Genomic DNA, 14,573 nt, shown 5'->3' with positions numbered 1-14,573 from the left:
TCTATATTCAGTCACAGTATAGGGAGTAAGGATGATAGGATGGATGTGGACACAGTATGAGAAGTAAGGGAGATGGGATGGGTGTAGACACAATATGGGAAGTAAGGGAGGGGATAAGTGCGGACACAGTATGGTGAGTGGGGAAAGGGTGCGAACGCAGCATGAGGAGCAAGTGGGAATGTGTATGCAAACCAAACACATTATGAGGAATGAGGGGGGAATGTATGCAAACCTACCATGAGTAGTGAGTGGGGAATGTATGCAGACAGTATGAGGAGTGAGAGCAAGAATGTATGCAGACACAGTATTGGCAGCGAAGATGATGGGATGGGTGCGGACAAAGTATGAGGAGTGAGGGTGATGAATGAAGACACAGTATGGGGAGCGCGGGAGGGGATGGGTGCAGACAGTATGGTGAATGGGGGGATGGCTGCGGACACCATGAGGAGCGAGGGGAGAATTTATGCAAATACAGTATGAATAGTGAGCTGGGGAATGTATACAGATGCAGTATGAGTATAAAGGGAGGAAGGTATGTGGACACAGCATGATGAGCGAGGAGAACAATGTATGCGGACACAGTATGGGGAGAGAGGGTGATAGTATGGGTGAGGATAAATCATGGGGAGTAGGGGAGATCTCTGAGAAAGAAGTATGGAGAGCAAAAAAGGTAAATATATGAGAAAACAGTATGGTTAGTAGGGGGGATGTGAGAGTAGACAGTAAGAGGAGTGAGGAGGAAAACATGTGAGGAGACTATTCAGGGGAATAGTGTGAAGAGACTGAGTAGTGAGGAAGGTAGCATGGGGGGACAGTGTAAGTGCACAGCCAGGAGGGGAGAGTATGCTAAGGAGAAGGAGACATGTGCTCTCACTCAATGAATATGAATTAAGTGAGGCCGGGCACATTAGAATGTTGCCAGGAGTTTACAAATCGCATACTTGTGCTCGCCTGACCGTCCACTCTTGTCACAGGCAAGGGAGAATCCTAAGGCTGGGGGTCACACTGCGTTAAGGCAGTCTGTTTAACGGATTGCGTTACACTGTGGCATAACGCGGTGTAAAGCAATCCGTTAACGCTGCCATTTACTTCCATTAGGAGCGCATCACTAGCACATACCATAAATCGGCATGCGCTAGCGATGTGCCGTCATTCTGTGATGGACCCTCGGACGCGGGCTGCAGTGTCCGGGGGGTCCGTCACTGCTAGCGTTCATCTGCGCTAGCGGTATAGCATAACGCAATCGCTTTATGCTATAGCGTTAACGCAGACCGTTAACGCTATGCGTTGAATGGTCTGCTTTAACGCAGTATGAACCTGGCCTAAAAGTGTGCAATGCATGCACTGTGAGAATTCAGAAGCCTGCAGTCACCTAAAGTGACTGCAGACTTTCATCTCAAACCTGAAAAAGCACTTTAATTATAAAATGAAGTACTGTAGAATGCCAATCCTAACAGTGTGTAATATGCTCAATGTTAGGATTTAGCTCTGCTTGCTGGTTCCATCATTCATCACATGAGCACTTTACTCATTTGTGATTTTTATACTTACGGTCATGTGACAACTAGCTTTTCTTCTTGCTTCTCTCAGTTTTTCACTGAACATTGAGAGAATTAAGAAGAACAACTCGTTGGCACGTGACTGTAAGTGTGCAAATTGCATATGTGCTTGGGATGGAGGAAGGGGCCAAATTGATTTCTTGCTCTGGGGGCCAGAAAACCTATTTACATCTCTGTCAGAGATCATATGAATGTACATGTGAGTGGAAAGCTATAGCCACTCTATGGTGATTTACAGACTTCTGGGGGGAATTACCTCCATAAGGTAGCATGCAATGGCTCTCATGACTACAGAATCATATAGAATATTACAGAAAACCTTGACATGATTCTGCATGAAATTGTAGGCATATAGAAGTTTGGGCCCCACATTTTAAAAAGTATATTGAGAAATTTGAGTCTGTTCAAAGCTGGAAAGCTACATTATTGCAAGGGATGGAAAGCCTCTCATATGATGAGAGGTTGAAAAATTTGGGCTGAAATTGCCCGTGTAACATAATAAAGGTTAATTTTTTACCTGGATCGCCATTCCAGGGGCGAGAAGCAAAACGGCGCCCGTCGAGTGTGGGGGAAGTACTGCTCTGCCATACCACCCCTTGCCAAGCATTATCAGCCTACGATTCAGCTCTTAAATGGCTATCCAGGTAAAAAATTAACATTTATTATGTTACACGGGCAATTTCAGTCATATACAATGATACTGCAGGAAGGGTTGGTCTAATTAGGAGCCCTCTTTTAGTCATCTTAGGAACACCTCTTGTGGGGATAAGAGTATATATGCACTTGTTTGTCCAATTACCTGCACTTGGTATATCCTGCTATATTGAGTATTGCTTTGCTTGCACCACGTATTTACCTATATCATAGCTACATTAATAATAGTCTCATACGGTTCAAGTCCACTTGCTACCTGAACCATCATTTACATTTAACATATCGTTATTTTATTGGTGGAGTTATACTGTGCAACATAGTGCTTAGAATCATAGAATCGTAGAGTTGGAAGGGACCTCCTGGGCCATCTGGTCCAACACCCTGCTCAAAGCAGGATTCGCTAAATCATTCCAGACAGTTGTCTGTCCAGCCTCTGTTTGAAGACTTCTATTGAAGGAGAACTCACCACCTCTCATGGCAGCCTGTTCCACTCATTGATCACTCTAACTGTCAAAAAGTTTTTTCTAATATCTAATCTGTGTCTCCTCCCATTCAGTTTCATCCCATTGCTCCTAGTCTTTCCTTCTGCAAATAAGAATAAAGATGATCCTTCTACAATGTGACAGCCCTTGAGATATTTGTAGACAGCTATTAAGTCTCCTCTCAGTCTTCTCTTCTGCAAGCTAAACATTCCCAAATCCTGCAACCTTTTCTCATAAGACAGGGTTTGCAGAGCGGTCACCATTCTGGTCGCTCTTTTCTGAACTTGCTCCAGTTTGTTGATGTCTTTTTTAAAAATGTGGCACCCAAAACTGGACACAGTATTCCAGGTGAGGTCTGATCAAAGAGGAGTAGAGGGCAATAATGACTTCACGTGATCTAGACTGTATGCTTCTGTTAATACATCCTAGAATTGCATTTGCCTTTTTTACTGCTGCATCACACTGTTGACTCATATTCAGTCCGTGATCTATTAGCATACCCAAGTCTTTTTCACATGTGCTGTTGCTTAGCCCTATTCCTCCCATATATGCTTTTTTCATTTTTATTGCCCAGAGTAGCACTTTGCATTTTTCCCTGTTAAAAACCATTCTGTTAGTTGCTGCCCACTGCTCCAGTTTATTTATATCTTTTTGAATCCTCTCTCTCTCTTCTCTAGTATTAGCTATCCCTCCAAGCTGTGTGTCATCAGCAAATTTTAGCAGTTTACCCTCAATTCCTTCATCTAAATCGTTGATAAAGATGTTGAACAATACAGGGCCCAGGACAGAGCCCTGTGGTACCCCACTTGAGACATTCTTCCAACTGGATGTGCAGCCATTTACGACCACTCTTTGGGTCCGATCACTAAGCCAGTTATGAATCCACCTAACAGTTGCCTTGTCCATTCCATACTTAGCCATTTTTTTAAGGATTGTGTGAGATACTTTGTCAAATGCTTTGCTGAAGTCAAGATATACTATATCTACAGCATTTCCCTGATCCACCCAATCAGTGATTCCGTCATAGAAGGAAATTAAGTTAGTCTGACATGACTTATTAGTTACAAACACATGCTGACTGTTTAATCACTTCATTCTTATCCAGGTACTGACATACATGTTGTTTAATAATTTGTTCAAAGATCTTTCCTGGTATAGAAGTCAGACTCACCGGCCTATAGTTGCCTGCTTGTTAAGCATCTTCAAGAGATATATATATATTTTGGTCCTGACATACTACTAGTGGCATCATGCTGTGCTTTTCCCTCCTCTTTTTGGAGGTTTCTTAGCCCTGTCTTTTTTAACTCTAATTTACGATTGTTTTTATTATTGATGAATAAAATTTACTTTATGGCATATTTTAAGTTGGAATCGCTTCTTGTCTAGTGGGAATACTACAATAGACTAATTTGATGCATATGTTTTGAAGTGTCTAAATCATTGAACCTTTGGACACATAGAATTTACATTCTTATATCTTCCTTTTCATGGGTATAACTTAAGAAAAGAAAAAAAAAAGCAAGATCTATGATGGATGTGAAATATCTATTCATATCTATTACAGCAGTTTTCTCATGTTTCATCTTCAGCAGCACACTGCTCCTCAGCCTCATGGCTTCCTGTTTGCAAGGGGCGGTGTGCTCCTGAAGATTGACATTTCAGACCATGGTTGTTCTGCTGGCCCGAACTGTTTGCGCTTCGATGCTGGAACAGATGCAGTTTTGCCTCTACAGTATCGGAAGCGCACAACAGCACTAAAACTGTGGAGATTGTGTGCTGACGTGATCACTCCAGCTTTAAATCAGCGTTTACAAGCTCTCTTAAAAAGTGCTTGCAAGCACTATGTATGTATGGTCACAAGTGCTAAACTTCTTATTTGGCTGATTATCTAGATAATAAGCAATTAAATGAAAAATTATTCACTTCCTGAGAACACAGAGAATTTTTATGAACAAGTAAAATGCAAACGTTCTTGTTTTTACAAAGAACTTTTTTTGCAAGAACTTTGCAATGTTTCCAATGGTGATCCTGAGACTAACGCTTTATAAATACCTTTTAGATTTTACTGTATATAATAGCCCAGTAAGGGTTACCCATGTACAAACCTTTTGTGCGCTGTAGATATCATAAATTTGACGCAAACCCTTCATTTCTTTTTGCACTTGTAAAAGTTCAGGATACATAGTTATAGGAAGATCAAAAAGCTTTTCAGCATTCGCCAACTCCTGTCGGTTCTTTTCGTACTTCTCCAGCTCTTTTTCATAGGCAGCAAGAATCTGTAAACCTGTAAGCAATCAAAACAGATATATTTTCCATTAGCTGTCAGATGTAGTTAAAATAGTAATCATTAAAAAAATAACACTATAAGCATTAAACAATCACGGTACTCAAATGAGGAGAAGTTAAAACTTATTTTTTGTAATCACCTGTTAGTTACAATCATTTGACCATTAAACAATATGCAGAATTATTATTTAGATATCTATTAAAGCATAAACTCTATATAAACTCACAGCAGTGATTTTCCAGTGACTACTGTTTGATCGGTAGAAAATGGTAATTTTAATAAAATGGCACAAGCATCATTAGTGCTCATCAAAAATCCACTGCCATAAGAAGTTGTATTATATAGGACCAGCCTAACAGCTTGGATATAAGCAAGAGACCTGAATTAATATCACATTAATTTCCCATGATCCAAAAATCAAGGCAACTATATTTAAACATAGATGATAATATTGCATTAGGTTCTTTAAAGTACAGTGCAGATTAAAAATACATTGAAATTACAAATTTGTGACCTTGTGACAAATAATATATAGGTCGGACCAAGCTGGGATTGTACATTAGACTAAAAGAACATGTCTATCGCATTAAAAAATGATTTACAAGCCATCTCCTACCTAAACATTATAAAGAGGTTCATAATAGTATATTAGAGGGTACTTCTTTTTGGGGAACAGAAAAAAAAATCAGGCAACCCTGGAGAGGTGGAAATTATTTGCATCAAATGTCCAGAGCAGAAAGTCGCTGGACAGGGGTGTAACGATCGCATTCTCAAGGGAAGGGGAGCCTACTGATGGAAGAGTCTACTTCAGCAGGATGTGCATCTCAGGATAGAGCAGAGGGTCGGAGGCGCCCGAAGAGTACACATGGGCAATAAGCCCAGGACTCGGCAGCAGTCTCGCAATGTTGCAAGTGAGAAGCCCAACCTTCCTCTGCACCAGCACAGCACAACAACAGGCTAGTACAGCAGAATGTGGCAACTTATTGCTTGGGCACACACCTTTAAGACCAGGGCAAAACGGTCAGGGGAGCCCACAGAATCAGTAAATACAGATGGAGAAGAAGCGGGGCCGGTACAGAGAGCAGTACATCATATCAGGGCTCATCCTCCGTGGCTACTGACTCTGGTGACTAATGAACTTGTGTCTGGGGTGAAATAGACCGAGGAATGCTTGGCTGTGGCAGAGCTGAATAGAGAGGAAACTTGGAAACCGTCAGAGACGGTCCGACCCGGGCCCGTGCAGAGTAACCATGGAAACAGTTCAGGGAAGCCTGTTGTAAATGCTGTGAAGTCTTTGGAAAAGCTGTGTAATGAACCAAGTAAAGATGTCTTTGTTGAAGTTATGATGGACTGCGTCTCAGTTGATGTGAATTTTCCTGGAAACGGTCTCCCACTGCATAGGGAGGACTCTAGAGGAGCTGAATCCGGAGACACAGGTACGCTGACTAGCGAGCATGATTTTTCTGTGAGGAGAGGTCAGGACAACAGAGCCCTGGTGTCCTCGGCTAAGACTCCTCTCCTGGACCTCCCTTACATATGAATAAAGGAAAGATTAAGCAGCTTACTGCAGCAGATGTGCACAAATTAAGGTGGCAGCACCGGTATTACTCTTGGACAGCATGGTTACATTCTTATATAATTGTTACACAATGTTATAAGGTACCTTTATCGAGGTCATCTCCAACAACTCCAGGTCCTTCAGAACAGAACAATTCCGCAAACTGCGCCACCTCTTTCTTATAATCTTCAATCTGATTTTTCGTAATCTAGTAAAACAAAATATGAAAACTGCTTAGAAAGTACAAAGGGTATATGCAAAAGGTTATAAAGAATGGGTTTGAATTATGAATACTTACAAGTGTGTGCATACACATGCAAAATAAAACTTAATTCAGTGTCCCCATAACATTTACCGATGTCAGTGACTGACCAATATAAAACTGCCAACTCTCGTAACAATGCCAGTCAGTGTCCCCCACAACTCTATCAATGGTGCCCACATATCCCGTGCAAATTACAGTATCCCCAAACACAGGCTGCCATAGTTAATTCATAACAAGACCAGCCACCATGCCCCCTTATAGTGGTAGCCATGCAGCCACCATACACTACTGGAAACAAATTCCACTTATAGTGCCATCTACACATGCCCAATAAACTACAACATTTATATTATCTTGCACAGATCCCCATACAGTGACAGTCAAATATTGCATAAAGTTAGGGGTATTCCCATCTCCAAGATCCTATCCCAATATGTAGCTATGTAGTAGGTGTAATAATAAAAATATTAGCAAATACCGCCAATTAGAAATGTAGTATAGTTCTTCTGATAACCTATGTCGTTTATCCCATGTGCAGGGCATTTCAGTAACATAGATATCCATGGTTACAACCACTCATATAGTGACAGTTAGTTGCTTGTGGTAGTAACTCTGGAACCCTAAGCTACTGCAATGCCTGTACATGGGGTAAGCGACATAGGTTATCAAGAGAACTATACTACATTTCTAATTGGCGGTATTTGCTAATATCATTACTATTATTATTATTATTATTACACTCCATAGGATCTTGGAGATGGGAATACCACTTACAAGTCACAGTGCAAGCGTCAGAGCCCACTGTGCCAACCACATACTATCCAGCCCCTTAACACCCCACAAAGTTAGTCTCAAATACTAGGCAGGTAAATGTAAGTGGCCATAAGGCAAGTCAACAGCTTCACTGCACCCGGGAGATCAAACTGATTGTTCTACAGGGACAGGAACACTGTGTCCCATAATAGCAGGACAATGAGGAATCGGGTACTAAATCCCTCCACATATACTGTAAATTATATTTTCCTTAACCAACAGGCTTATGTGTGCTATACTAAGTTATTCAGTTACCTGGGTAAATTTCCTTTTCACCTTTCCCAGGCTGCGATCCACATGTTTAGACTCCATGAACAGATCTGCCCAGATTTGTGTTATTTTCTCTGACAAAATCTTCTCTTCTTCATCAAACTAGAGAGACAATTAACATAGTAATGGGATTTTCATCAATAAAACCTGCACATTTTTGGATTATTTACAACTCAATCTAAAAAGAGAAATCACAATGTATAATATGTGGCTGCAGTCACTTTTTTCCAACTCTTTCCACTCTGGAGCACTTTTTGATACAGTCTTGTGGAGTTATAGGTTTTCTAGATTGTAGTTATGATTTATGACTATTGCAATCACTCATTGCTTTAAAATCTTTAATTTAACAATGAGGGCTTTTTTAATTAAAAAGACATTATTATACACGATAAATTACAACAAGCAGAAACCCAAAAAATACATCCTGCATCTACCCACCTCAATATTATACATGGTCAGGGTCCTATATCGCTCTTGGATATCTCGATATCGCATTTCAACAACTAGCGACATATCTCTAATGTCTGCAATTGTGGCAAGAACAAACTTGAGGTCTTCAAGGGTATCTGGTGCCACCATTAAGTTTATTGACAGTCTCTACAATATAAAAAAAAAAGGTATTTTCTATAAAATGGACCAAGTTTAGGTTTTGGTAGGCAGTGGGTTAATAGATTTGAGCCATTGTATGCAGTCAGTGTGTGATTACCCCTGGATCATTATGCTTCCGTAGAGACGAGATTAGTCATGCATGCATTTGCTTAATTTTTTGTTGTCCTAAATGAAAGCACAAAAAATGTGGAAACTCATATTATAGGGCCTCATTACTTACTATAAGTCAGACAACTTTCCTGTTTTTCTGCTGCAGCGCTGAGTCCTTCTATTCATGAGCTGCTGCTCCCCTGCCCGTAGCTGATTGATAGTTGTCTCTGTATATATAGCTGTCAATCGGCAATGGGCAGGCGGAGGGAGCAAGGACTCAGCAGTGCATGTAAATAATGGGATGAAGTCCACAGCTCATGAGCATTGCAGGAGAAAACCATGCAGTGAGGAAGAGGCCTTGAACTCTAGTGACAGTTATTGGAAGTAGAGATAATACAAGTCAATATCAACCTTTTAACGAGCCTTGCCATATGACTTAGGATAAACGCCAATCCAGAATCCCAATTTACAGACACCGTGTTTCAGGGTGCAAAAAGGAGGATGTGGCACACCAAAATGAAGATAAAAAAACTTTAATTGGCACTCAAGCCATAATTAAAAACCATGTTTCAGGGTATTGCCTCTTGTCAGGGCAAAGTATGAGAACTGATTTGAATAGGTGAAAGGCTAAGACTGGGATGTAAGGTTTCACCTTATGGAGAGTGACAAGCCAGTATGAGGAGACTTAAAAGCCTTGCAATGCTCCTCTGGGAAATTAAATATGCAAAATGTTTCTTCAGAGAGGAAGAGGACTTGAACTCTATTGCCGCCTTTTGGAAGTAGCAAGTAGTTGTGGCTAATGCTTCATATAAAAAGGCTTAGCCAAGAATACCTGTATATTTCAATGGGAAATAGCAAATAAGCCTCTGCCAGACCCTGCAGAGGCTTATCTCCTTTAGTATCAAATAACAAAAGATCAGGCATGTTGAAATCTAACATGCCCAGGCCCTTTTACCTCCGAAATCTGTCATCAGGGAAAAGTCAGGAGACCCTAATAAATATGTGAGCATTGGCCAACCAGGCAGAAATCAGCAGGTTTGCCTGAAGTATATCTTACATGTAAGGCTAGCGAAAGCCAGAAGTGACCAGCAAGACTATTGAGACAAAAATAGCTCAGTATGATAAAAAGTGTATATTAATTTACCTGTTTACTGAGTTTTACATAAAGACCTATGTAAGTCAGAATGACTCGTCACACATGTATCATAACAAGAAATATCTACCTTGGATCTATTTATGTTAGCCTTTTAGGTGACTTGGTAAATGGCAATTAATCGTTACAAATATAATAGTAGATTATCAGATAATAAAGCCAAATAGAAGAAAATACATACGTCCAACTCATCCCTGAGCCTGTAAAGCTGTTCCCGAGCGGACTCATTGAGAAGGTGGCCAAGGGAGTTTACCCATGCTCTAGCATTCTCCTGCACGGTGTAGGCCAGGGGGCCCAGATACAGTCGAATGCACTGCTCATCTTTAATTAAGGGTTGTTGTGTAACCTCCAGTGCTAACCGACTATAGAACTGCAACTTCTCATCATACGTGACGCAAGATGGCTTCTTGGCAGCAAACCTCTCTAGCACAATGGCCTTATCCAGCTTCCATAAGGGTCGGTATTTCTTCCACCTGTTCAGGTACTTTGTGAGCGATGTGAGCAGCTTGTGCATGTTCTGGTTGATAATCAGAGCTTGTTCTGTGATCTGTGGATTCTGGTAAATGTCGTTGTAGAAGCTGTATATAATGGGTTCATCATCATCAGATTTTTGAGGAGGACAGAGAATGCAGGTTCCGTGCATCCAACGAACAAAACTCTAGGACCAGAACAAAAGGGTGGTAGGAAAACAACTGTACTACCACAAATTCTGAACACAAAGGTAAATTACATCTAACTTGCACATGGATAGTAAATTACATGTACATTTCTACACAGCAGTGATACCGAAGATCCTATAAGATGCAAGACAGGAAAGACACCATGGATGAAACCCAAAGCAGACAACAACTGGAGTGAAGCTCAAAGTCAAGCTTTTTTTCCAAAGCAGAGCTGAAAATCAAATGAATATATTAATCCCCCTAATGTGTGAATAGGTTTATTTGGATACGTGATAGTAGATAAAAGGATTAAGCAAGTAAATAAATAACTAATACATTTAGTTTTAAATGGGGTTCACTAGTACATTAGAATTCTGATATAGTATAAATGAAATATAAGCCCCATTTCTTCTACATAACCTTAAAGGGCCTGTCACACTAAGAGATATCGCTAGCAATATCGCTATAACTAGTGACGTTATAGTGATATTGCTAGCGATATCGCTGTGTCTGATACTTACCTACGACCGGCGCCCCCGCTGGTTATCGCTGATCGCGCGAGAACAGGCTGGACTGTTTCTCGTCGTCAGCTTCCTGCGGCGCTTCCTGCTGTGAGGGCGAGCGACGCGTGGAGCCGGGCGGGAGGACGCAGGATCGCCTAGTGTGACAGGTAAGTAGCGATCCCCGTCCCCAGCGATGTCGCTAGTGAGATCTGCCTGTGTGGCAGCTCACTAGCGACCACTTAGCGATGTACCAGCGATCCTGACCGCGTCATATCGCTGGTCGGGATCGCTGGTACATCGCTAAGTGTGACAGTACCTTAATTACATTGATAAGTGTGCACTGGCTGACTAACACGATCTTGGCCTGTGACAAAGTTTCCCAGTTTTCCTTTCCCTGCCGCCTCTCATCGGTTCCCTTGAAAGAACTGACCGTGATCGGTTGTGTTATGTGAGCATTGTGACTGGCACTGTTGTCACTAATGGACCATTTAGACAAACCGAATTTACCTTTCATGAGTGCTGACTGACAATACACAAGTTGCTCAGTGCTTGTTTATTGTCCTGTTTATGTAAGGGGTCACAAAAACTGTTTAAGGCTTAAACACGTCCCGATCCTGAATGTCTTACTTTATAAATAATGTTATGCACTTAATGCTGCTATATGTATATTATTGTTCAGAGAAAGCGTAGTAATTTAGTTAGCCCACTAGAGGGGGCATTTTAGCATACTTAGATTAGGATAGGTAACAGTTAATTTAGGAGGGGCCAACTGTGGGTAAGCCAGCAAGTTCCCGGCATTTTAGTCAGTTGGGCCAGGGAGCCCAGACAGTGCTGTAGAGCCTTAGAGCCCAGGCAACGCAGTGGATCCTGTAACGTTCAAGCTAGGGGCTCAGTCGTCCAGGGCTTGGGAACCGAAGGACACAGCAGCAGGGGACTTCAGGGCAGCACCAAGATGAGTCAGCTGACTATGTGGGCAGATGCCTTTATTTCTGGGGCGAAACAGCAGGGGAACTCCTGAAAGTAGTTAAGCTGGTCAGAAGAAATGCTCCGGTACGGGATGAGTTGGTACGACCCGGGAGCATTCTAGAAGAAGTGGGGAAAAGCACAGGAATAAACAAGGATCTGTACTGTGATGTTGCTGTAAATGAGCTGGACGTACTGCAAATGGATTCCAGTAAAATTATTTGTTACAAGTTGAAACTGGACTGTCTCTTTGAGTGAAACCGACAGGAGTGAACCCACAGCAGCTCAGCGAGGACCCTGATGGTTCAAAAGGCATTAAAGAAGGTACGCTGCAAAGGGGACATTGTATGCATGTGGCGGGAGAACAGGGAGTGATTGAGCAATCTATGTGAGCCACGACTACGGCCCTGGCTCCCCTCACATTTATACAGGTCAACAAATACTGATGGAAAAGAAGGATTGTTTATCTACAGCACATCTCCTGTTTACATACAGTTGTGTGCTGCTCTTTCCCATCTCAGAAAGCTGGGACCTGGGAGGTGTAAAAACTTTTTTTCAAAATTTTTTAAAGCTTTTTAAAATGTAAAAAAAAACATAATTTGCTCAGAAAATGGTATTTCAGGGTATTTGCTGTATAATTATGTGTTATTCAATTTTTCAATACACTTTCTGCAGTATTATGACCTCTATAAAGATTAGATGGCTGCCAGCTGAATGACGTCTCTCCCATACACTGAAGTGCTCGCTCTGTAAAGAGATCTTGTGTCCTCTATGATAGCCACACCAAGACATCTCTGGACGCAGCTTATCTCAGGGAGAACAAAAGGATGGGCAGTCTGAAACCAGACATGTCGGAAACATTAACTCCCCCTGACAATCAATTGTCCAGGGCTCCTGTACACCCATACACATTAGATAAAAGTTAGTAGAACACTCCAATAGCTTACTAATATGTATATCTAGCTTTACGGTACAGGGCCTTGCAATCACTTTTGCAATTATCAAGTTTTTGTTCATTGTAGAAAAGATTCCTATTTCTAATTCAGGGAGAGACATTTAAAATCACAAAGAAATTATACAGAATGTATAATGGGAAATGTCGTTAATGAAACTTGAATCCAATATCCCGCTATGTTATGGAGGTCTTTAGGCCAGAGTTTGCATGGTACAGTGCTGACTGCAAACATGGGAGAACCAACGTGACACCAGCCAAGCCAAGTAATCTCACAGCCTGCATTATTGGACTGATTTTCATGAAAAGGGGACTCCAATCTCAGCTATTCTTGGGAATAACTGTCTGTGGTGCAATGACCAGAGGTGGAATGGATTACAGGCACAGTCGAGGAGACAGTGCTACTAAACCGGTTTAAATTTTACTTTTCACCTCAAAACACTAAGGGCCCAATTCAACAAAGTGTTTATTACATACAGAATTCTGTGTAAATTCCTTTAAGGCTATGTGCCCTCGTTGCAGAAATGATTGTCTGCAGCATTTCCACAACTCCCCGCCGCGGGTAAAACGCATGCGGAATTCGCATGCGTTTTCCCGCAAAACACAAGCGTTTTGCAAACGTTTGTAGCGTGCAGAAAAGTGATTGACAGGTTGGTCACACTTGCCAAGCATAGTGCTTGACAAGTGTGACCAACTTTTTACTATTGATGCTGCCTATGCAGCATCAATAGTAACAGATAGAATGTTAAAAATAATTAAAAAAAAAAAAAAATAGGGCTATACTTACCCTCTGTCGGCCCCCGGAGTACTCCCGGCCCTCATGGCGCTGCCAGCAACTTACGCTCCCAGGGATGCATTCACACGAGACCGCTACGTCATCAGAGGTCATTCGCGCAATGCATCCCTGGGAACAGAAGTTTTGCCAGCAGCGCCGAGGGCCACTGAGGACTCCAGGGGCCGATAGAGGGTAAGTATATCCCTATTTTTTATTTTAATTCTATTCTTTACAGGAATATGGTACCCAGGGCATGGAGGAGAGTCTCCTCTCCTCCAGACCCTGGGTACCATCCGCGCATAGCCATATGCGTAAAGTGAGCGTTTCAATGCAATCCTATGGCGGCGGAATCGAATGACAATGCACCAAATTCATTAAGTGGAGTGTGCTTCTTAATGAATAAAGCGCATCTTACTCCAGCGGCGTCTTCATTAGGGCTGACGTACAAGGCGGCTTTTACTTTTCTACGTTGTTTACCATTATCTTGACGTTACCTTTGTGGTTTCAAGACAACCCTTGTAGCACTGCACAATCAACTTGAAAATTTCATTGAAATTAGGATGAAGAATTATTTCTGGAGCAGACAGGATGGTTTCAACTTGAAAGAGAGGAATATTTCCAATGATAGCTGCATTAAAAGCCTGGAAATTCCTGTGAAAAAAAATAAATTTAATGGCCCCACTCCACATAACTTTCCATATAATATAATGGGCCCAAAATGCCTTCCATATAATACAACAGCTTACATAGCTTTCCAAATAATATAATGGGCCCCACATAGCCCTCCATATAATATAAAGGCCCCACGTCGTCTTCCTTATAGTATAATGGCCCCATGTAGCCTTCCATATAATATACCAGGCCCTATATTGCCTTCCATATAATATACCAGGCCCTACATTGCCTTCTATATAATATAATGGGCCCCACAATGTTCTCATTGATTAAACTAAAATAAAAAAACAAAATGTTCACCTCTCC

The 14,573-nt window shown here is 41.6% G+C and overlaps 1 protein-coding gene across 1 annotated transcript in view; it reads right to left on the bottom strand.

Annotated features, from left to right (window-relative positions):
• DNAH10 (dynein axonemal heavy chain 10) overlaps nt 1–14,573 on the bottom strand; it is a 309,396-nt gene that overhangs the window by 173,619 nt on the left and 121,204 nt on the right. The window contains exons 19-24 of the mRNA XM_073586115.1: nt 14,087–14,243; nt 9,922–10,398; nt 8,327–8,485; nt 7,874–7,990; nt 6,646–6,748; nt 4,801–4,979 (exon numbers count right to left, since the gene is read on the bottom strand). Coding sequence (XP_073442216.1) covers nt 4,801–4,979; nt 6,646–6,748; nt 7,874–7,990; nt 8,327–8,485; nt 9,922–10,398; nt 14,087–14,243 — 1,192 coding nt within the window. The remainder of the gene's footprint in view (nt 1–4,800; nt 4,980–6,645; nt 6,749–7,873; nt 7,991–8,326; nt 8,486–9,921; nt 10,399–14,086; nt 14,244–14,573) is intronic.

This window comes from Dendrobates tinctorius, unplaced genomic scaffold (assembly GCF_039654945.1).
Source record: "Dendrobates tinctorius isolate UK_male_01 unplaced genomic scaffold, ASM3965494v1 ptg000090l, whole genome shotgun sequence".
Lineage (NCBI taxonomy): Eukaryota > Metazoa > Chordata > Amphibia > Anura > Dendrobatidae > Dendrobates > Dendrobates tinctorius.
The sequence above is the reverse complement of the archived record's forward strand: the minus strand, read 5'-3'. Positions and strand labels throughout refer to the sequence as shown.